This window comes from Meles meles, chromosome 13 (assembly GCF_922984935.1).
Source record: "Meles meles chromosome 13, mMelMel3.1 paternal haplotype, whole genome shotgun sequence".
NCBI lineage: Eukaryota > Metazoa > Chordata > Mammalia > Carnivora > Mustelidae > Meles > Meles meles.
In genome coordinates, this window is record NC_060078.1 from 32,757,446 (window position 1) to 32,782,712 (window position 25,267).

The window sequence follows — 25,267 nt, forward strand, 5'->3', positions numbered from 1 at the left end:
ATTTATATAGAACCATTTGAGGAAAACTACTATCTTTATGGAACTAAGTCTATCAATGAACTTGAACAATCTCTCAATTTATTTATAATTTATAATTTTGTGCAAAAAGGTCTTACACACACTTTGTTGGAGTTATTTCCTAAGTACCTTATGGGTTTTGGTGCTACCATAACGGATGGTGTCTTTTTTTTTTTTTCATCATTGTCATCACTGTAACTTGGCTACTTACTTTCAACTCTAGCCAGTAAAGAGCATATAACTGAATTTTGTTTAATATGTCTTTCTTAACCAGTGAGTTTATTCATTAACATGTATCATTAAAATATTATATATATATATAAATATATCTGGACTTCTTATCATCTTATGTTTAAATATTCATCCCACTTTTTCCTATGCTTCTTGCTCCTTTTTATAAATTAATATTTGCTCCTTTGTCCTTTTAGGTTTACTTTTAAATTTTTTTTTTTAAAGATTTTATTTATTTATTTGACAGACAGAGATCACAAGCAGGCAGAGAGGCAGGCAGAGAGAGAGGAGGAAGCAGGCTCCCTGCCCAGCAGAGAGCCTGATGCGGGGCTCGATCCCAGGACCCTGGGATGATGACCTGAGCTGGAGACAGAGGCTTTAACCCACTGAGCCACCCAGGCGCCCCTACTTTTAAATTTTTACGGTATGCATTTAGCTTAACAAAGTTAAGAAATATCTTAACACCATCCCCTCCAAATAATTTAAAAAAAAAACAAAAAACTAGAATACTTCAACTCCAGAATTCTCTTCAGTCTTGACTTGCAGTGCTCTTAGCTGACACTTATGTTACCTGACTAATGTTCTCTTTTTTAAATTTTTATTTATTTTTAGCTCTATATTTTTAAAAAACTCTCCCCACTATAAAATAATTGTTTTGTATAGACAATGTCTGCATTTTATGTATTTACCATTCTTTTCTACATCTCAAACTAACCTTCCTGCACCTCAACACTCTGGATTCATTTTCCTTTTCTTGAAATATATCCTTGATACATTATTTAACTATAAACATCTCACAGTGATAAATTCTCAGAGTTTTTGTTCATTTCACCTTTGTTCATTTTTTAAAAGATTTGAGAGAGAGAGAGAGAGAGCATGAACAGGATGGGGAGAGGGGAGAAAATCTTCAACAGATTCCACAGTGAGTACAGAGCCTGATGCGGTGCTCAATCTCAGGACTGACCTGAGCCAAAACCAAGAGTTGGATACTTAACTGACTGTACCACCCAGGTGCCCACACTTCACCTTTGTTCTTAAAGATTTTTTTTTCTGAGTACACAATTCCAGGTTCACCATTATTTTCTGTAGAAAATGTTCTGCTATCTTTTGACTTCCACTATTGCTACTGAGAGTTCCTTATAACTGTCACCCCTTTGTGGGTGACTTCTTTTTAAGATCTTCTGTCTTTCGTGCTCTGCATTTCCATTTCAGATATATCTTGATATGGATCTCTTCTTGTTTAATCTTCATTCTTTTATCTAGTGCCACTATCAGTCCAAGCCCCTCTAATTCCTTCATGTGGCCCTCTCACGTTACCCTACCTCTTCCTCGTTAAATCTCACCCATATCTGGAATCTGCTAGACTTTTTCTTGCCTCAGGGCTTTTGCTCTGTATTTTCTTTTGCCTAGAACAACAAACACGTGGGTTCCTATCTCTCCTTTGCTGGCAAACTCCCACTTCTTTGGATCTCAATTCAATACTGATTCCTGAGAATGGCTTTTCTTGACCCTGCCCTCCCCCCAGTCAACACTGCTATGATAGTTCTTGTAATAGAGCACCATTTTCCCTCTGCTTCATCTTTATCACAGTTTGCAATTACAGTTGACCCCTGTGCAGTTGAAAATCCATGGCTAACTTTTGAGTCCCCTAAAATTGAACTATTGACAGCCTACAGTTGATGGGAAGCCTTACTGAGAACATAAAGAGTTGATTAACATGTATTTTGTATGTTATATGTATTATATACTGTATTCCTACAATAAACTAAGCTAGAGAAAAGAAAATATTAAGAACATCCTAAGGAAAATAGATTGATAGTACTATACTGTATTTTTTTTAAAAATGGGGGCACCTGGGTGGTTCATTGGGTCAAAGTCTCTCCCTTTGACTCAGGTCATGATCTCAGGGTCCTGGGATCGAGCCCTGCATGGGGCTCTCTGCTCAGCAGGGAGCCTGCTTCCTCCTCTCTCTCTGCCTGCTTCTCTGCCTACTTGTGATCTCTGTCTGTCAAATAAATAAATAACATCTTTAAAAAAAAAGAAAAATGTGCATATAAGTGGACTAGTGCAGTTCAAACCCATGTTGTTCAAGGGTCCACTATACATTTGTGTGTTATTTGTTAGCAAATATTCCTCCATTAGTCTGTATACAACATAGGGATAATGACCGTGCCTGGCTTTATTCACCATTCTGTATTCACAGCCTTACCACAGTGCCTGGCAAACAACAGGCACTCAATAAATACATGCTGAATAAACAAATGACCAAATGAAAATCCAGCTTCCTTTACATGGCATATAATAGTGCTTCTAGATCTGCACCTGCTACTTATTCCCTTTTCCTAAAATGCTACTCTCTTGGCCTGCCAACTCCTTATTCAGCAGAGAAACCTCCTCTGTGAAGCCTTCCTTTACAGAACTTGCCCACACACGAGCAGAATTGTGCTGCCTGTCTACGCTCCCCTAGAATCTCAACCACAGCCCTCACCCCAGTGTACTCTAACTGACATCTGCTCAAGAGGGAAGCCCTAGAGTCTACAATGCCTCACAGGCGGGGCATCCGAAAAATGCCCGAGGGAAAAGAAGACCAGAAATGCACTGCAAGGGGGAATAGCTGATGGAAGCAGGTCTTTGAGGAGGTAAGAAGGAATGAGAGCAGAACAAGAGATTATAGCCTCATCCGAGATAATGTATGCCATTCTTCAGAAAGAGAATGAAATTGAGTGGGGTAGGGTGATGAGAACAGGTAGACTGTGAGAGGGAAAAGGAAGGAAGCTGCCAACTTGATTTTGTGTTCTCAGCAAAATGTGAGGAAGCCATTCTTCTTAGAGGGGCAAGGATGGAAGCTCATGTGACAGAACAGAAGAGCCACTTTCTTCAATACTTAAATCTTAGCAACAGCTGACTCCTAAGTAATGAGTACAACACTGCCACAAATTCCTCACCCAGTCATGCTTTACCAAACCCAAGGATGCACCACTAAGCGAACATACAGTGTCCCAGCTCAAAGTCTCCAGAAGAAAAATCTGATCTAAGTGGTTCCATCCTTTTAAATGTCAGGCTTCACATTCAGTCAGCTTAAGGGAAGGAATCTCTGATTAAACTACATGAAATCATACAAAGAAAGTTGAATGTATCATTAATACATGGCCTCTCTCCCACGCCTCCTGCACTGAGTAGCATCTCTTCATATAAACAAACAAAAAGATTTAATGTTCCTTTCTGTACCAATTTGCACAGCCTCCCAAAACACCTTGCACAAAGGAGGCATTCAAATTGTTTTAAAACTGAATTAAATAAGAGGTGTTTAAGTCTCTTAGTAATTCCCACAAATTTGAGGATGGAAATTCACAAATCTTTTTGAAATAACATAAACATGTCTCTCCTTGTGAAAGAGGAATGGGTAATAGGAAAAAAAAAAAGGCAGTAAGAGAGATGGGAATTACTAAAAAATGTTCTTTGTGGATTACACTATTGGATTCAGTGGCTATGTCATCAGACCTTTCAATTTACAAAGCCCTGACAACAGTAAGTGTGCAAAATTTGTAAGGGCTGGATCTATGGGAAAATAGTGGGTGTATTTACCTTTGAAGTACCCACTGTTCCATTCATGTGGATACCAATTATGTCTGAGCACTGTCTTCAAAAGCCATCTAGCTTCTCCAGTTCTTATTTTCTTCCAGTCTCAAAAACTTATATTCTTTACACTTGAAGACCTCCTATAGAATGAAGGGTCTAACCATTAAAGCAAAAGGTAAAGACATCCAATGGAAAAACTCAAAATAATGATTTTATTATTTCTTTCCAGTGATCTCTCTTTTTCCTTCTAGGGCCACCAAGAATAGAGTAAATTAAAACTGTGGAGTCTATGACATCTGTATGTTAAAACAGACTTGAAGCTATAGATTAGGAAAAACTCACTGTATTATTTAATGAAATGCTATAATCCCATCTAAATTTTCCATATGGCACCATGTTAACTGTATGTCTATAGGCTAGCACAGATTTCAGTTCCACAACAGTAAGGTTTAAATTACTATGAACAAAAATTAAATAAATCCCATAAAAAGTAGTAAGGAAACAAATTAACAGAGGTCAGGTTGAGTGGCTATGATGCCCTATAAAACTACAAGGTTAATCAAGGAAATAAAAACTTTAGTACATTTTAAAAGTGAATCAGCCCAAAAGAATTGAAGACAGCTCTATTCACAATACCAAAATGTGGAAACAACCCAAATGCCCATCAACTGATGACTGGATAAACAAAAATGTAGTCCTTCTGTACAGTGAAATGCCACTCAGACAGAAAAAGGAGGGAAGTGCTGATCCACGTTGCAGCATGGAAACCACATGCTACATGATCCAAATGGATCAAGTACTGATCCAAGGTGTAGCATGCACACCTTGGAAAATGTTATGCTGAGTGAAAGAAGACAGACACAAAAGGTCACGTATTGTGTGGTTCCATTTATAGGAAATATCTGGAACAGGCAGATTCAGAGAGAGAGTCAGTGGATTAGTGGATTTAGTGCCAGGAGCTGGGGAGAGGAGAATAGGGGGGTATGGAACAGTGGGGAATGACTGCTTGAAAGGTATAGGATTTCCTTTTGGGGTGATTAAAATGCTCTGGAACTAAACAGTGGTGATGGCTGCACAATGTTATTGATGTCCTTAATGCCACGGAATCATATACTTTAAAACGGCTGAAACGGTGATTTTTATGTTATGCGAATTTTACCACTTTCAAAAAAAAAAAAAGTGGGTCACAACTTTCCATTTTACTCTAGAAGAAAGAATTGGAAGAGAGTCTATCCTACTTAACCTAGCATACACACACTGAAAACCTTTATTCTGGCCTAGGGATTCAGAGCATGGTTTTGCTGTCTAGGCTTTCCTTAGCCAAACTACTTAAACTCTGTGAACCTTTCTATCTATAAAATGGGCACACTAATAGCATCTATCTTACACAGATGTTGCAAAGATAAAATGGAGATAATACAACCCAAGTACAGTGACCGGTAAGAGTAACTGGAAAACAAGTTAGTTATAATTTCACTGGCAACTGTGCAATCTTCAATGTTAGAAATAAAACCTTACTTAAGTGGGGCGCCTGGGTGGCTCAGGTGGTTAAGCATCTGCCTTTGGCTCAGGTCGTGATCCCAGGGTCCTGGTATAGAGCCCCAATATGGGGCTCATGGGGCTCAATAGGGAACCTGCTTTTCCCTCTTCCTCTGCCTGCCACTCTGCCTACTTGTGCTATCTCTCTGTCAAATAAATAAGTAAAATCTTTTAAAAAACAGAAACAAAAACAAAAACCCTTACCTAGATCAAAGATTATTGCACTATCATTTGTGGACCTTAGAAGGTCCCTGAGACTATTTGAGGGTAGTCTATGAGGCCAAAACTATATTTATAAGAATTGTAGGACATTATTTGCCTTTTTCACTGCAATGGCATTTACAGGGATGGTGCAAAAATGCTGTCGGCACCTCAGCATGAAGGAAGACAGCAGCACCAAACTACTAGCAGGAGTATATTTTCATTATATGTCCAAAAAAAATCTAGTTTCCTTTATCCTTGATGAAACAGTAAAAATGATTAATTTTATTAAATCTCAGGCCTTGAATACCTTTTTTTTTTTTAAGATTCTATTTATTTGTTTGAGAGACAGTGAGAGCATGAGCAGGGGAGGGGCAGAGGGAGAAGCAGGCTCTGCAGTGCCAAGGTGCCCAACAGGACCTGAGCCAAAGGCAGATGTTTAACCGACTGAGCCACCCAGGGGCCTCAAATACATGCCTTTTTAATATCCCTGTGGGATAAACTGGCAGTACATATAAAGCAGTTGGGCTACATACCGAAGTAGATGGCTGTTGAGAGGAAAAGCACTTGTGAGGCTGTCAGAGCTAGAGCTGAGCTAGCTTCTTTGTCCATGAACACCATTTGTATTTGAAAGAACTGACAGACAAATTATGGTTATTCAGACTTGGTTATTTGACAGACATTTTCTCAAAAAAGACCTTCAAGGAAAACAGTATTTTTGGCCAATAATAAAATTCAAGCTCTCAAGTGAAAATTAGAATTTTAGAAAATGTGTATCAGCTACCATGAGCTTGACGGCAGCTTCCTAATACTTAAAGACTATGATGAAATTAGTAGCATGATTAATTCATTTTTAATATTGCATAATGAAATGTCTCAACATTTGGAAGAGCTGCTTAACTCAGTGAACCAATGTTTTCTAAATGACCAATACAAGCATAGGTTAAAGATCCAGTCAAAATGCAAAAGAGAGAGGGGCACCTGGGTGGCTCAGGGGGTTAAAGCCTCTGCCTTCAGCTCAGGTCATGATCTCAGGGTCCTGGAATCGAGCCCCACATCGGGCTCTCTGCTCAGCGGGGAGCCTGCTTCCCCCTCTCTCTGCCTGCCTCTCTGCCTACTTGTGATCTCTATCAAATAAATAAATAAAATCTTTTTAAAAAATGCAAAAGAGACCAATGGATTTTAATGCAAGAGTATGAAATGTTCACCATTGCAAATGACCTTTTCAAAACTCTAACTTGTCAAGTTTTAGTGTAGTACCAAATATCCAGAATTATCCGAAAAATACCACTAAAGTACTCTTCATGTTCCCAAATACATTTCTATGTGAGTCCAGATTTTCTTATATACTTCAATCAAAACAACATACTGCAACAGACTGAACAGAGAAGCAGATTTGAGAACACACCAGTCTATTCTATTCGGAAACTTACAAAAACGTAAAACAATGCCTACCTTCTCACTAAATATTTTTGGTTTGGGAAATAGATTTCTCATGAAAAATGTTATTTACATAATAAAAAATATATTATTTCTATTTTTAATGAACTATCAAATGTTAAATTTTGCAGTTTTAACTTCCAATAAGGTAAACACTGATAACTATAACCCATATGAAGAAAGGCTCTTTGGTACCTTCAGTAATTTTTAAGAAATTAGAAATTTTAAGAAATTAAAGTGATTATGTGCCCCAAAAGCTTGAGAACTACTACCTTATCATTCACTGTTTTTTGTTCACAAAACTGAAAAGTAATCTACCCCATATATAGCAGCCCTACAACACAGTGAAAATGTTTGGATAGTTATAGTTTATAACACAAAGTAAATGATCCATACCAGATATCAAACTCCAGCCTAGCAGAAATGTCCTAAACGAACAATGTGCACCTAATTTTTTAAGGTAAGGTCATTAGTATGCTTATTTAGGCATATGTCAAGTATCTGAAAGACAAATCTGGTCCAAACACATACAACACCTGATTCTATTGTCTTTTCCAGCCTTCCTCCATTCACTTCCAATTGAATCGAGATAGGAGATAATTGAGATCATCAATTTGAATTGAGATAACTGAAACCTTACAAGGGATCCTCTACAAAAGCAAATCAATTTGGGGGCTTGCCTAGAGACTTCGATCTTCTCTAGAGGGGTTTTGGTTCAGTGTGAGTTCTGTTCTATCTTGCCTTAATAAAAAGACCACAAAAACAAACTTCCAATTCAAGTTTGGTTCCTCTGCTCACTGAAGACTTGACTAGACTAATAAATGGTGTTAACACTGGAAATGGCTCTAGGTGCCTAGGCTAGACTCAAAATAGCCTGGGTCGCAGACCGAGAATCCCTAGCATGATCTAAGTGTCATAGTAACACTAGTAAAAAACAGTAAACATTTGTTGATGTGTGTTTTGATGATGTCTGCATGTGCTAAGCACTGTTCTAAGATTCATGTAAATTAACTTAATCCTAATAATCCTACAGAGTTTGTATAGTTATCCCCATTTTGTCCTGGTATCCACTAGACCTGCATTGTGTCACTTTTACAACCACCATCCTAAAATGCCATCCTTCCCACCTCCTATAACCCGAAAAACATGAAGAAAGCACTGAGCTCATAAAAACTAGATTGCTATAATCAATATCTACCATCCAAGTAACTCAATAATTATCAGATTAACATCCTGATACTTTTTCCTACAACAAATTCCTCTTTTAAGATATTAGCTACCTATTTTTTTAAAAAAAGAAAAGAACTGACATTCTACAATAATAAGATATCAAAGAAAAGGAATCAAAACTTGTTGAACTTCTAGGAATGCTTTTAGGAATTTCTTGATGGAAGCAAAGAAGCATCACAGAAACATACCTGTTGGAGCCATCTTTCATATGGACTTTGGCATAAAGAACGTCCACCATGCCAGGATCATCATTCATGTATTCTATCCCTGCCATCTCTACTTCTAAGGGTTTGCCCCCAGAAATGTCACTGCAAAGGAAAAAAACATTAGATTTTTCTAATTGTTTAATCTGAAAGGGCCATTTTAAACATGGTTATTATACAGAGTGAAATATTACAAAAATGAAATTGTTGGGCTTTTTTACTAACAGTATTATCTAATCATCCTTCTAATTTCAAAATTAACACATTCTATGCACACCAACTAGAAACACAAGTATTTCCAAAGTCACACTACAGTTATGTCAATACCAGTTTATTACACTCAGAGGAAAAAAGCCAAGGAATGACAGCTCTGATTGACAAAGACATTGCTGCTCATCTCTCGGGTTTTATTTCATTATTTCTACAAGCTGCAAACACCATTTTACTCATCTAACAATGGTGGAAGTATAAAGTAGTACCACATCTTTAACAGCAATTTGGCAATATTTATAAAAAACCTTCAAAAATAGAAACCCTTTTTTGTCCAAGCAATTCAATTTCTAGGAGCCAAACCTAAGGAAATAATTATGAATTCAGCTACATATCCAACCATAGCTGATAAAGGGAAGCTCTTTACAGAAGAATTCCAAGTGATAGATGCAGTAGTAATGACAAAATTATAATATTACCATTTTGCAACCCCTGACAAAATAATGGATGGAGACAATGATTAGCAATGGCTTCTAGAACTTAACAGCGAAGGCTGGAGAAAATAAAAGAGATCCTTACAGAGGGCTGACCACACCTGAACCCACTGATCAGGCTTATCACACATCAAAAAAGAACCAGACAATACATACTTCCTGATATGATGTAATAGGTTATACTCATACTCATGAAAAATAATTTATGCATAGGGTTTGATTGAGGCATTGTTTGGAGCAGCCAAAGACTAGAAACAGATTAAATACTCATTAGGGTTTTAGTAAAATGTGCACAACAATGTGCATGCTATAGGTTACTATTTGTGCAAAAGACAGGGTAAGAAAATTTATATACACACATATACATTTCCTTGTATATACATAAAATCTCTGGAAGGATACAAAGAAGCTGCTAAAATCTCTTGCCTTTAGACAGGAGAGCAGGGTGCGTGGTGGGAATAGCACTGGAAAGGAAACTCTTCACTGCATATCCTTTGTATTTTTAAAATTTTGAACCACATAAATGTATTATCCATTAAAAAGTTAATATAAAAATACAGAAGCAAAAGCAGCCAAACATAAGTTTATCTATTACACATATATGCAAAATAAGTCAAACACAAAAATGTATATACTGAATGATTTTAGTTATGTGACATTCAAGAACAAGCTAAATTAATCTATGGAAATAGAAATCAGAACAACAGTTATTTCTGGAAGAAGTGAATTTACCGGAAAAGGTTCATAAAGGAACTTCACAGAGTGATGACAATGTACTACACTTTGATTTGGCTGAAGTTACAAAGTGTATGCATTTGTTAAAATTCATCAACTACACTTAAGATCTGTGCATTTTACTGTAAGTCAATTACACCTTAAAGGAAAAATACACACATGCATATAAAAAAGTGTGAGAGCATTAATAGTAATTATCTTTAGGTAATAAGATTAAAAGTGGTATTTTGTTTATCTGCAGCTTTGACTTTTCCAAAACTAGTATGTATTACTTTATTTTAATTCAAGAATAACTGATATACATTATATTAGTTTCACGTGTGCACGTATTACTTTTCTGTTAAGTAAAACCTCACCATCCTGCTTCTTCCCAGACTCCTTACACAGACTTGTACCTCAACCAGAAATGGCCTTGCAGTGCCAAGCTAAAACCCAGCTAAAAATCAACTCACCACCAGTCTTCTGCAAGCCCCACAAGGCCCGGAAGTCGATCCATCTTTTCTACTCCTGGATTCCCAGCACCTGGTACTCCATAAATCTCTGGTAAACACTGAGCAGATATTCTACTCTAAAAAGAGAGGCTTTTCTGGACAATTCTGAGAAGAATGTGGACACCTCCCTATAATGTCACTGAAAACCATGTGGCACTAATCAAAGGCAAAAGGATGTTGGGATCCACCAAAAGGCAATTCTCAAAAAAGCAAATTGAAGAAAGTTCTCTTGATATTGAACCAAGGCCATAGGGAGACCCTCTGGAGCCAGGAATCTTCGTGGTAAAGATTCTCTTAGGGGCACCTGAGTAGCTGAATCGGTTAAGTGTCTGCCTTCGATGCAGGTCATGACCCCAGGATCCTGGGATTGAACCCCAAGTTGGGCTCCCTGCTCAGTGGGGAGTTAGCTTCTCCCTCCCCCTCTGCCTCTCCACTACCCTGTTTGTGCTCTCTCCTCCTCAAATAAAATCTTTAAAAAAAAAAAAATTTCCTTTAAAACTTGAAGACCATATTACTGCACAAGACCAGGATCTCTTTCAGTAAGAAACAAATTACTATTTTGGCCAGATAGTCGAGAAAAATTATTGCCTTCATCCTAAGTATCCCTATTACCACCTCTAATAAGTGGGGTATTCCAAAACACAAGCCAAGCTCCGAACTATAACCTGAGGCCTGTAGCTTCAACCAACAACACAGTATATCTAAATTCCAAATAATAGCCAAAGAATTCAATATGAAAGACTGCCATTCAATCCTTTCAAAGTGCAGTCAACCAAACTTACATGAGAAAAACAGTTTAATACTAACTATACATTCCTCTGCTGATTTCAGCTCTACCCTGCATAGTTAGATTTCCCAAAAGCACCAAACCACTGGTTTAGTTTCCCACTAAAATGTTTTTACTGGATTATGTCTAAAGTTACACTCTCAAATTCCAGGGATCAATAACAAGAGAGAACCACGTGACCAATGTTTTTGTATCTTCTGCAAAATTCCTGATAAAGACACAGCTCATCATCATTTTGGGTTAATATTTACATGACAGGTTTTTCTCAGATTGAGAACAAGCAAAGGATTCTCTCCTAAAAAACTGTTATGCTCCTTTTCATCAGTTAAGAACGATGATAATCAGTGTGTTTCCTTCTGGAATGTAGTTCAAGTATACCAATGCTTGAAAACTACCGAATTCTATTGCTCAAGTACAATTATAACCTTTCCTTGGTTTTCTGGTAAACATTTTCTCCCATTCCATCTTTATGGTTTCTGAGCTCCCCGACTTTAACATTTCTTTTGTATGTATGTCCTCACTCCAAACCACCTCAAATCTTTAGAATGAGCTGGGGTACCAGGAACAACAAAAAATGAAACAATGAAACAGGACCTAAAGCCTGCCCTTAGGAGTAGGATCAGAAACTCTTCTGACCTTCCCTAGGATTTACCGAGAAACAAATTCGGTGGTTTGCCCAATACATGCTCTTTGTCTTGGTGACAAAACTATCCTACCCTGGACACCAGTGAGCATACTTTTCAACTGAGCAACACCTGGGGCAATGATTAGGAAGCAACATTTGTCTGTGGGTGTTTTTCTCTTCTCTCCTTGCTCTTGTCCCTTTTTACGTTATTATTTGGTGTTACCTCAGGCCTACAGGGAACACTTAGGTACAGGAAGAGTGATACTGGAATTTAAAAGTACTGCAGATTTGTCAGACTATACACTCTGAGCCACTGTGCTGTTTGTGCTCTACATCTCACAAAGAAAAGTCACAAGGGAGACATTTAAAGCTTCGGAGTTTACTGAACACTGAATAATTCATTTGGAATCGATAGAGCTACATGAGCCGTTAGCTTAAGAAGTGAAATCAAAGTTATGTTTCTGGTCAGGTAACATCCCTTAAACTCAAAAAACACCCCAAAATTTAAAACAAATATTCAACTACCCATTTCTTTAAAATATCTATATAGCAGCACAGTTTTAATTCAGTCTGAGTGGAGCCCTATTCATTTAATAACTTTTTTAAAAATTTGTATTTATTTATTTGAGAGAGAGAGAGGGAAAGAGAGCACAAGCAGGGGGAGAGACAGAGGGAGACAGAAGCAGACTCCCCATTGAGCAGGAAGCCTGATGTGGGACTCAATCCCAGGACCTCAGGATCATTACCTGAGCCGAAGGCAGACAGTTAACCAACAGAGTCACCCAGGGAACCCCTATTTAATATCTCCACTTAAAAAGCCATCAAAGTACTACAGCATGTTATATATTAATCTGTTCAATTGCAGTGTTTTCCTTTCTTATATTTTAATTTGGTATCTTTACATCATAAAAAGGTTCAGATTAGAAATGCCATTATTTACTGTCAGTCTTTGTAAGTATACCAAGTACAAAGGCTGAGATCAAAGAGTAAGAATAAGGAAGGGAAAAAAGTTAAATGATAAATTTTACTCACCAAGGCTATTGTATAAGTGTGTGTGCGTGTGTGTGTGTGTATGTACACATGTACTTTTTTTTAGGAAACATTTTTTTCCTTTTAGGGAAACAAGGCACTTCTAGCCAATCTAAACAGTCAATCTGATTCTCACTCTCCTCAGAAATAAATTAATTTCGCACTATGTACTTTTTAAACAAGTATATGCGGCAGAGGAGAAGGTGGGAGAAGAGGGCTGGGGAGGCTTACTTTATTTGCTGGTTTCAAATCTTTCCAGCTTTTTGAAAAAACCATCTTCAAAAAAATTTCTGCCTGCACTGCAGATTTTTGGCAATGTAACTTTGTCCTATTTCAAAAGCTTTGCTGAATTTGAAAAACTACAATTACTGTTTTCATCCTGTCATGTCAAAAATTCTTAGGAACTATTAAGGCTGCTCTTCATTTCCTATGCACACCAACCCTGACATGCTTAAAGTGCTCAGATTTGGCATTTAGTCACAAAAGGCACCAAGAGACATAAAAGGGAGGAACTCAGCTAAATCCTCCCATAGCTCAGGATAAAGATTCAGTGATTAAAAACCTGTGACCTGATTTTTGTAGGTAAAAAATAAATACCTTCCTAAACAAATATCTACCTTTAAATTTCTTCTTAGCAAAATTATCCTAATGGCAGCCAAGAAAATGCAGTTTCATTTAACAAAGAAGTGATCTGGAAATAAGTTAAGGTATCAGGACTAATGCTCCACTTTGTAAGGTAAAGCATAAAGCTTTACCTTGGGCAAGGAAGTTGTAAATACTTAATTACAAATACTCAATTATTTTGAATTTTAGGTTAAGATAGGTTAGGAGAGAAATGGTTATGTCCATCAGTGAGCAAAGATCAAGACAAAGAAGTATTCTTTGCAGACTACAAACCCAATCAGCTTATGATTTTGCTCAAGAAAAATATCTTGCCTTCAAAACAAAGGAAAAGGAGAACTGGCCCACATATAAGTCATTATACTACACAGTTTCATATAAATGAAAAAAATTTTAATCCTTTTACCTTGTCTTATCCAATGAACTAGGGGGCCCATTTCTACAAGGCCACATTAAAATAGTATAGGACCTGAATATTATAACTGAATTAAAAAAAAAAAAAAAAACACCTCTTCAAGTGAGTCAGTTTTCAAATTTCTCTTATTCTTCATCAATCTTAAGAAAAAGGGCAAAGGGTAGGGAAGAGATGATTCTTTAAAATAAAACTGTTAGGTCAGATGTACATGTAAATTAAAATTTTATAGTGAAAAGAATAACAAGTCTGCCCCCAGAATAGCAACGTTTTCCCTGAACCAAAACAGACTGCTTAGACAGTTTTTAGTATTCTTACACAACTACCTGTATTTTAAAAAGAAAATTAAAGTCTTGAAATACAATGAAGACCTTTGTAAGGAATCTTATTATATAATGTTTGAGTTACTGTGGTAATAGAATAATGGCCCTCCAGGGAGGCTCACATCTTATTTTCTGGAATTTGTAAATATGCTGCCTTATGTGGCAGACAGACTTTTGCAGATGTGATTAAAGTTAAGGAGTCTGAGACAGAATGATTATCCTGGATTATCTGGGTGGGCTCAATCAAATCACGAGTCCTTAAAAGCAGTGAACCGTCCCCACTATGGCCAGAGACAGAGATGAGGTAACAGAAGGGTCAGAGAGAAGGAAAGCTGCTATTGCTGAAGATGGAGGAAGGGGGTCACTAGCCAAAGAATGTGGATGTGGGCTCTAGAAGATGGGCTTTAAAAGCAAGGAAATGAACTCTTCCTTTGAGCCCCCAGAAAGGAACACAGCCCTGCTGATTCTTTGATTTTAGCCCAGTGAAACCCGTATCAGACTACCCCACAGAACTATAAGATAATGAATTTTCACTGTTCTAAGCCACCAAGCTTGTAGTAATGTGTTCACCGGCATAAGAAACTAGTACAGTACTCTATACTATTGAGTAGGTAATGAAAAGAATTTCCTTTTGGAGAGAATAATGGGATGTCCTGTTAAGAACAAAATTTGCCTACTGAATTAGCATAATTTAAGGTAGAGTCTTTCCATAAAAATTTGTAAATATATGCTTTAAACCCATTTTAACCCTTTCAGACAATGGTCTAATATTAAGTTTTACAAGTGGGTGAGTCAACAGACCTTGTTGCCATGTGACAAGTTCGCCCAAGTGCAAAAACAAGTCTGTGATACCAAAGAGAAGCCAGTACAAGGTGACCACCCTTCCCCTTTCCTGCAGATCACTCACTCAATGAAGTCCTCTTTACACTGCTGTAGCATCTCACATGTCTGCTGGATCTCTTGCTCACTCAAAAGCACCAACATCCCAATGGTTAGGTGAAGCTTTTTGGGATTCTGGAAAATGGTGCTATCAACCCCATGATCCTGTTGTCAAAGACAGAAAACAAAAACACTAAGTCCACATTAAAGAAAATGGCAGGAATAAAATTTAGAGCTCAGAGATAAGCCCAGATATCTATGACTTACTGATTTTCAACCAGATGCCAAGACAATTTAATGGAGAAAAAAACAGTCTCCTCAACAAATGAACAACTGAATGACCACTCACAAAAGAATGAAGTTGGACCCACACCTGATAACATATATAAAAATTACATCAAAATGGATCAATGACCTAAATATTAGAGCTAAAATCATAAAACTCATAAAAGAAAGAGATTTCTTAGGGGAAAATCTTTATGACCTTGGACTTGGCAGTGGATTCTTAGATATGAATTCAAAAGTGTGGGCAACATTAGACAAAAATAGATAAATGAGACTTCACCTAATTTAAAGCTTCTGTATATCAAATGACAATTTTTTTTTTAAGATTTTATTTATTTATTTGATAGAGAGAGAGATCACAAGTAGGCAGAGAGGCAGGCAGAGAGAGAGCCCGATGCGGGGCTTGATCCCAGGACCCTGAGATCATGACCTGAGCTGAAGGCAGCAGCTTAATCCACTGAGCCACCCAGGTGCCCCTCAAATGACAATATTAAGAAAGTAAAAACACAACCTACAGAATGACAGAAATATTTGCAAATCATATATCTGATAAGGGTATATATTCATAATATACAAAGAACACAACTCCACAACTAGAAAATAAAGAACCCAATTTTTAAAATAGAAAATGAACTTGAGGGGTGGCTGGGTGGCTCAGTCAGTTAAGCATCTGACTTTTGATTTTGGCTCAGGTCATAATCTCAGGGTCATGAGATCAAGCCCCACCTTGGGCTTCATCCTGAGCATGGAGCCTGCTTAAGAGTCTCTTTCTCCCTCTGCCCCTCTCTACACTCAGAAGAAAAAAGAAAAAGAAAATGAACTCGAGTAGACGATTTTCCAAAGAAAAAATACAAATGGCCAAGAAGCACATGAAGATGGTTCAACTTTATTATTCATTAGAAGAATGCAAATCAAAACCACAATAAGATATCATTTCATATCCATTAGGCTGGCTATAATAAAAAAAGCAGAAAATAACAAATTCTGACAAGGATATGCTTAATGGGTACAGAATTTCCTTTTGGGGTTATGAAAATGTTTTAGAATAATACAGCACTGATAGTTGCACAACTCTAAATGCATAAATGCCACTGAATCATTCACTTTAAAATGGTTAATTTTGGGGCGCCTGAGTGGCTCAGTGGGTTAAAGCCTCTGCCTTTGGCTCAGGTCATGATCCCAGGGTACTGTGATCAAGCCCCAAGTTGGGCCCTCTGCTCAGCAGGGAGCCTGCTTCTCCCCACCCCCGCCTGCCTCTCTGCCTACTTGTGATCTCTGTCTGTCAAATAAATAAATAAAATCTTTAAAAAAACCTTAAAATGGTTAATTTTGTGTTATGGGAAATTCACCTCAATAAAAGAAATTTTTTAAAAAGGAACTGGTAGCCTGATACAATGGCAAGCCCAAGAGACACAGAATGCACTCTAAATGTAGGCTCTAAGAATATCTTTTGCTCCTTTATCAACTTTGTTGGCCCAGTAGCAACTGGGCCTCTTATGGGATTCCCTAAAGAACAATATACTCTCTACAAAAACACTGTTTCTATCTTAGCAGACACTGTAGTATTTTCAGGTGAAATATTATGTGTTAAGAATGAATTCTCTCAAGCAGAGAGATGAGTGAAAAATAAATCTGGAGAGACATCCAGACACTGGAGTTGCCACACTGAATATAGTCATCCTTTTCTCAGTCAGTTAGGTGTCACCTTTCAGCTCACGTCATGATCCCAGGGTCCTGGGATAGAGCCCAGTGCTCTGTGGGGAGCTTGCTTCTCCCGCTTCCTCTCCCTGCTGCTCTCCTACTTGTACTCCTTCTCGCTCTGTCAAACAAGTACATCTTTTTTAAAAATATAAATATACTCATACATCTCCCTTTTTAAAAAAACTGAAGTGAAATTCACTAAATACACAACCATTCTAAAGTGTACAATTTAGTGATGTTTACTGTATTTACAATATTGTGCAACCATCAGCCCTTCTTAGTTTCCAAACTTTTTTTCATCCCATAAAAACACTTCATAATCATTAAATAATCACTCTTCATTCCCAATCACTCACCCCCTGGTAACCTCCAATTTGCTTTTCGTCTCTTTGGATTTGCCTATTCCGGATATAGTATATAACAGGAATCATACAATATGTGACTGCTGTGTCTGGCTTTTTTATTTAGGATGTATTCAAAGTTCATCCAAATTTTACCATGTACTGGTACCTCATTCCTTTTTATGGCTGAATTATATTCCACTGGATGTATATAACATAACTTGTTTATTCATTCATCCCTTAATGGCCATTTGGGTTGTTTCCATCTTATGGCTATTATGAATAATGCTGCTATAAACATTCATGTATGAGTTTCTGTGTTACCATGTTTTCAATTCTTTTGGGTGTAAACCTAAGAGTGGAACAGCTGGGTTATATAGTAATTCTAATGCTTAATCTTTTGAGGAACCACCGAACTGTTTGCTACAACAGCTGAATCGTTTAACGTTCTTAGCAGCACTGTAGAAGGGTTCCTATTTCTCTCCACCTTTGCCAATATTTACCACTTTTCTTTTAAAATTTTATTATAGCCACCCTACTGGGTATGAAATAGTATTTCATCGAATTTTGATTTGCATTTCTCTGTTGACCTATGATGTTGAATATCTTCTCACGTCTTTGCTGGACAACCCCTCTGGAGAAACCACTATACAATTTCTTTGCCCATTTCCTATTTTTTTATTGTTGAGTTATATGAATTCTTTAAATATCCTGATACTAGTCCCATGTCAGATCATAATCCCTTTTGAAGATAAACAGGTCTCAAGTTTCATTATATTCACCCCACAAATGAAGACAAGAAAAATAGTCGAGAATCTTCTCCTCCCAACAAGAGCAAAGCAGGAATTCTATCTCTGAATTATAAGTTCTGATCCCATGATCTGATTCTTGGGCTAATAAACCACCCCAAAGGCAGAGAAATATGTCTATCAAACACAGATAGCTTACATTCTGTTCTTGGCTTGCCTAAGACTGCCTAATTTTTGCCTCGGCAACGGGAGTTAATAGATTATTCATTTTCTAAGTGTTAATGGGGCTTGAGCTATTTTTATATCTGATGAAGAGTTTTGTGATTCTACACATCAACCCAAATTGCCTCATTTAATGAAAGTGATTTTAAGGAACAATCAGCTTTAAATGTGTCAAGGAAGGCTAAGTGTAATGTTTATCACCCCAGCTGCTCTAACCCATGGCAGAACCTGTCACTTTAGAAAGACATGCAAAGTGTTAAAAAGTCCCCAAATGATTCCAATATGCACAACTCCATCCCAAACTATAGTTGAGAATTGCTCCCCTAGTAATAAGAGCTAATATTTTTTTAACCCTTATTCTGTGCCAGGCATCTCCTATGCACTTTACATAGAAAACAGCCTATGAAGAGAGAGATTAATCCCCATTTTACAGATGAGGAAACTGAGGCACAGAGAAATAAAATCACTTTCCCAAAGTAACACTACTAGTAAAGGGATGAAGCCAAAATTCAAACCCAAGCAGTCAGGCCACAGAGCCTACACTTTTGATCAATGTATATTGCCTCACTTTTAACAGCCACCTAGAGGAGGATGGAACAAATGTGATAATCACCCAGAGGCAAGTCCTTACATATTTCAACAAAGCTCACACAATAAATGGATCTGATCACCAGAGAATAAAGCAAATGCCATAATTCTCTGAAAGTGATATTTGCCTTTCCTCGATGTGACACCATAAAAGCATGATCTATAAAAGAAAAAAAAAAAAGGATGAATTAAACTTTATCAAAATTTAAAACTTTCACTTCAAAAGACCCCATTAAGAAAGTGAAAAGAAGCCACAGAGAAAAATACCGGGGAGAAAAATATTTACAAATCACCTATCTGGGAGCGCCTGGGTGGCTCAGTGGGTTAAAGCCTCTTCCTTTATCTCGGGTCATGATCTCATGGTCCTGGGATCGAGCCCCACATCGGGCTCTCTGCTCAACAGGGAGCCTGCTTCCCCCTCTCTCTCTGCCTGCCTCTCTGCCTACTTGTGATCTCTATCAAATGAATAAATAAAATCTTTAAAAAATAGTAATTTAAAAAATTGAATTAAAATTAAAACAAAAACAACAAAACATTTATCTGATAAATATATAAAAATTCTTAAAATCCAACAATAAAAAGATATGTAATTCCATTTAAAAATGACCAAAGAAACTGAATAGATATTTCACCAAAGAAGATATACTAATGACTAAGAAACATGTGAAAAGATGCTAATATCATTAGTCATCAAGGAAATGCACATTAAAACCAAAATGAGATATTGCTTCACGCCCCATCAGAATGACTATAATCAAAAGACAGACAATAAGGACCTGGGGAAACTGAACTGCTCACACATTGCTGGGGTAAAAGACCATGATATAAACAATGCATTCTAAACTGGTTCAGAAAGAAAGAAAAAAGAGAGGAAGAAATGATAAAACAGAGTAAAATACTAACAATAGGTAAGTATGAGTAAAGGATGCTATCCTTAGTCTTACAACTTTTCCATGAGTTTAATATTATTAGCATCCTATTGCTGCTGTAACAAATTACCACAAATTTCATGGTTTAAAACAACACAAATTTACTGTCTTACTACCTAGCAAAAAAAAGCTCTTTTCCTTCCTTACCTTATTCTTTGAGAGCCTATCACTTCAGTCAACCTGAGTTCACTTGCCAAGAAAACACTGAATACTGGGAAACAAAACACAGAGAACACAAAGGAGCGGGAAAAAGAACAGATGGGATACCTAAAGGCCACACAAACTGAATTCTTTTGGAGAACCCTGAGTCATAAGCCTTCAGTCTTTAACTGTATTGGAAGTTATATAACTTACATGTGATCCTACTGGACAGTCTTTTAATAAATGGAGAAACACCCTGAATTTTAGCAATGCCATCTATGAAGAAAGCCTTTTCTCTTACTGAATTATCTAAATATACTGTGGAACCAAACAATCTTCAAGACAATGGCATAAATCTCTAGAGCCACTACTTTTCTTTGCTCAGAATATATCATATTCCCACCTACAAGCCTCTTGACTGAAATGAAGAAAGACCAACAGCAATTTCTTTACTCCAGAGGTTTTAATTACACTGGGCCCGGCTCCAAGTTCACCATTACTCAGAGCTGGAACTATTTTACTCCATTAGGTTGGAGAACCAGACTGGCGCCTGAAAATTCTGATGGTGGTGAATTTCCACCCAACAAGCAGCAGCAAAAGGTGAAGTAACAGAATTCCCTATAGGTCAGTTTTGTCTAGATGAAAAAAAAAAGAAAGTGTTTCTTTATGGCTAAGTCACGTCTGAGGTGTTTCTGTATTTGTTAAACAAGGTCTCATCCAAGGAGAAAATGATGCACCAGCTACCTCTCCAGAAAGCTTGTGAGAGGGCCTAAGCTGTGCTCAGAGCTCCAAGTTGCATCCTAACTCAGCAGTCCCAGGTGCAAAACCTTACCCCTGTCATTCAAACGGCAGCTCTGTGATCTACCACTAGCAATCACCACGGTCTCACAGGCCCTTCATTGATTGTACATTTAATCCCCCATTTGGGCTCCACTGGGGTAGAACTGCTAGCTATCAGCATGAACAATTAACAAGGAATAGCGAAATCTAAAAATGTCAAGCTTGGGGGAAAAGCCAGGAGAGGGAAGTATGGATTAGCCCACCATCGCGCATTCATTCATTCTCTCTGCTTCCTTAAAGCCCCGGGTAGAACTCAATCATTCTCTCCACACAGAGAGGACAGAACGCAGGTGCACCCGCCGGAGCTGTCAGCTAGCAGAAGGGTAGCCTCTTACATACATAGCCTCTTACATACATACAGGTGCCATTACATAAGAGTTATAAGAACACCTAGGAATCTAACCCAGACCTGTACCACTCAGAAGCACTCTGACTTGACAGTACATGCTGAGTGCCAGAGACAAAACAAAACAAACCAAAACTTCCTCGGATTATATTCACAGTTATTATCTTCTAGGAGCTCCAGGCATAACAAGGTTTGTGATTTAGCTATAAAAAGCCTTTAAACCTGGAATACAGAGTCTAGGGTTTTAATTTCAACTCTGTTACAAACCAGCCGTGCTTAGGCAAGCCATTTCGCTTCTCTGGACCTTGGTTTCCTCCTCTGTGACATAAGGGAGATGGTCTAGTTTACCTCTAAGTCAAAGGTCCTATAAATTTTTTTACATGCTCCCACAAATCCCGTAATTAAGTATGAAACAGATGTTTGTGAGGGATCTACCAATTCACTTCCTGATCTTCCAAGCAAAGAAAGAGAGGAAATAAACTTGAGAGCCTTCCCTATGCTCATTATATTTTCTTTCCTTTTTTATGGCCAAATCCCATGAAATCACTTCTGGGCAAGTGACATAAATCTCATTTACACAGGAAAGCTATTCAAACAAGGCAGACTGGTGAAAAGAGCATTTGGCTCTGCAGCCAGACAGGCCTATGTTCAAATTCTAATTCTGCCACCTATCAGCAGGGTGACCTGAAATGAGTTACTCAATTGTTCAGAAACTCCAATTTCACTATCTATAAAAAGGACAACATTTCCCTCTTGGAGTTGTTCTGAGGATTAAAAGAGACATATGTGACGCCTCTGGTACATACCAGTATGGAATAAATACAGGCTTCCCCTGCTTCCTGCTTCTTATGTGACCATGTACCACTCTAAGCAAATACCATCCTTGCTTGCCTTTGTAAAGCTCCATCAAGAGCTAAATTAGGCTCTGCTGAGTCATTCCTATTATTCCTTAAGAATGTTCACAAAAGTGGAGTTTGAATCTCTATATGTTATTAATAAAATATCTTAAGTTGAATAAGCTTCAGAAAACAGAGTTTGGATGCTTCTGGCTTACAAATTCTATACGGACATAATTATAGCAGAATGCAAGTTCTTAAAAACAAAGGACAAACATTTAAACATAACATTTTACAGGGACTAGAAAAAAAGAACGCACTGTCTAAATAGCCTTACCATGAAAAAGGAGCAAAGAGCATCTCCCCTTCACAAAAGAATGCATCCCTCTTATCTTTGATGAGAACGGGGAAGAGTTAAACCTACTTTTCTAAAAGCTTCAGTATTCCTCTGTAAGTTAGTTATAAGCACTAATTAACAATCCATCTACCAACCGACACTTACTCCCAAAGATAGACACTGATCACTCAAACATCAGTAATGGGTTAACAGTACACCACCTCCTCAAGCCAGACCCTTAGCTTCTTCTGGATACCCTGCTTTCCCTCATCTCCCTACTGTCATCTTTGTTGTTACTACAGAAACAGCTAACACGTATAGAGTACTAGCTACGTGCCATGCTCTGCACATAGCTTAAATATCTTAATTTATTAACTCACTTACTCTTCATTTCAACAATAAAGATGAGTACTATTATTATCCCCACCTTAGAGAAGACCTCTGAAATATTTCTGCAGTACATCCCCTTCTGAATAATACACCACAGATTTAGCCTTTTTTTTCCTTGAAATTTTATTTATTTATTTGAGAGACAGAGAGAGAGAGAGAGAGAGAGCACAAGAGCAGGGGGAGGGAGAACAGATTCCCTGATAAGCAGGGAGCCCAATACAGGGCTCAATCTCAGGATGCTGGGATAGTGACCTGAGCTAAAGGCAGCAGATTAACCCACTGAGCCACCCAGGTATTCCTAGTCTTTCTTTTCTTTTTAAAGATTTTATTAATTTATTTGACAGACAGAGATCACAAGTAGGCAGAGAGGCAGGCAGAGAGAGAGAGGAGGAAGCAGGCTCCCTGCAGAGCAGAGGGCCGGATGTGGGGCTCAATCCCAGGACCCTGGGATCATGACCTGAGCCGAAAGCAGAGGCTTTAACCCACTGAGCCACCCAGGCGCCCCATCCTGTCTTTATTTTCAACAGACTCTATCTATCTCTAATTGGTATCTGCCTCTGGTACCCGACTCCTTAACTCTCAATCCATTCTCCACGCTGCCTTCAGAAATATTTTTCCACAATGCGAGCTAACCACATGAGTTCCTACGTAAATTCTTTAGTAATTCTTTACTATAAGATACACTCAAAATTCTTAACCCATACAAGACCTTTTACCATCTGGATTCCACTCACCTTGCCACTCTCTTCCCTGTGCTACCCACTTTCTAGATTCCAATCTTAACCTCCGCACTCTCGCCTGAACACAGCAGATTAGAACACCGCCATACCTTGCAAGCGCCATTTCCCCCATGTAGAATGCTCATCCCCAATGTGCAAACTTGGCACAAGCTTTTGTTCTTCCATTAAGACTCTGCTCAAGTGTCACCTCCCTTATATAAGCCTTTTCCAGCCACTGGAGAACCTCTTCTGTGAGTACCCACTGCAGTCCCCTCTAATGGCACCTATCTCACATTACCATAACTGTATCCGTAAGAACATTATTCGCCCCGTCCCCGACATCCATAAGAGTAGAGCCCACTGTTAGTACATAATACAGAGCCTGGCAAATGGCAGACATTTAATAAATAGTGAATGAATGAATAAAACATAAACATTTGTTAATAACAGTCTCCATCCAAATGGTGCAATATAAGAATCTTGTAAACACTTCTTACTTTCCTAACCAATAGCAGGACTCAGGAATTTACAACTTTTCTTACAACCAAAGACAACTATTCCATCTCCATCCTAAATTAGTTCATAAGATAATTAGAAATCCCACAACTCCCTTTATATATGAAGAATCCTAAATTATACACGAAAGCTTATACATATAAATTTTCTTCTTCAGTGAATACTACTAAATAGAAAAATAATCCCAATCGAGGGGGAAAACCCAGATCCATTAGTCATTTCTGCCCAGTGTCGGCCTACAATGTGAGCAGAATTATGTAGTTTCTGGAGCTATAACCTATTCGAATTCTCCAGGCAGTCTGAGAAATCCCCTGTTGCCACAAGCCCTCAGAATGCTCCACCAAACACAGTTTTGAATTACTGTTTTTCATTACTGATGTGCTTTCTACTGGACCCTGCTGTGAGATAAAATGGAATTATAGCAGCATTACCAGCTATAGAATGACTGAGAGATATACAGGGCTTTAATATACTTCTTGAACTCACAGGCACTAAGACATCTTTGAATCTTAATATAAAAGAGGAAAGAGTGAAAAAGTAAGGCGCAGTTTATCTGCAGATCACACAGATGAAAAATACCTTGCCAATGTCTGTGGGCAGCTAAATCCTACATTAAATACTCAGGCTTAGAGAGCTGAAGCACAGGGATGATAGTGATAATGTCAGGAGTGAAATAACATTTCTTATAAACTGATCAGCACAAAGGAAGGTGATTTCAGAAAACACTCTTCTAAAAGGTAAATTCACAGTTTCCTTGGAGAGTCAAGGGTGAGGTCAAGGACAAGCACACTACCAAATAAAGAGAGAAAAGAAGCCAACTATTTTAAAATAATAAAAGAAAAGTTCAAGGAAGGGTGAGGGAAAGATAGGCCGTGACCTGGAAGTAGAAAGGTCATCTGCTGTATCAAAAATCTGACCTTCACAACAATGCTTAAAAATGAAAATTAGGGGTGAAAGGAGAAAGAGATGAGTCGATAATCATGTTGGAGATTTCAACAGTCCCCTCTCTGTAATTAACAGGATAGAAAATGAATAAGGATATAGAAGACATAAAGATCACTAACGACTAGATGATACACATAATGTTTATAGAACAATCAAACGCAAAACATCAGAATACACATCTTTCTCAAATGTACACATAACATTTACCAAGACAGACTATATTCTAGAACAGAAAACAGACATAAATGCATTTAAAAGAATAGAATCAGATTATGTTATCTCATCAAGAGAATTAAATTAGAAATCAGTAACAAAAAGGTTCTGGAAAATCCGCA

General features: G+C 37.8%; 1 protein-coding gene across 2 annotated transcripts in view; it reads right to left on the reverse strand.

The window, feature by feature from the left end:
- Positions 1 to 25,267, reverse strand: part of ASCC1 (activating signal cointegrator 1 complex subunit 1) — a 103,787-nt gene that overhangs the window by 48,329 nt on the left and 30,191 nt on the right. For both annotated transcript variants that reach the window (XM_046026862.1, XM_046026861.1), the window contains exons 6-7: positions 15,076 to 15,212; positions 8,427 to 8,546 (exon numbers count right to left, since the gene is read on the reverse strand). In XM_046026862.1, coding sequence (XP_045882818.1) covers positions 8,427 to 8,546; positions 15,076 to 15,212 — 257 coding nt within the window. The remainder of the gene's footprint in view (positions 1 to 8,426; positions 8,547 to 15,075; positions 15,213 to 25,267) is intronic.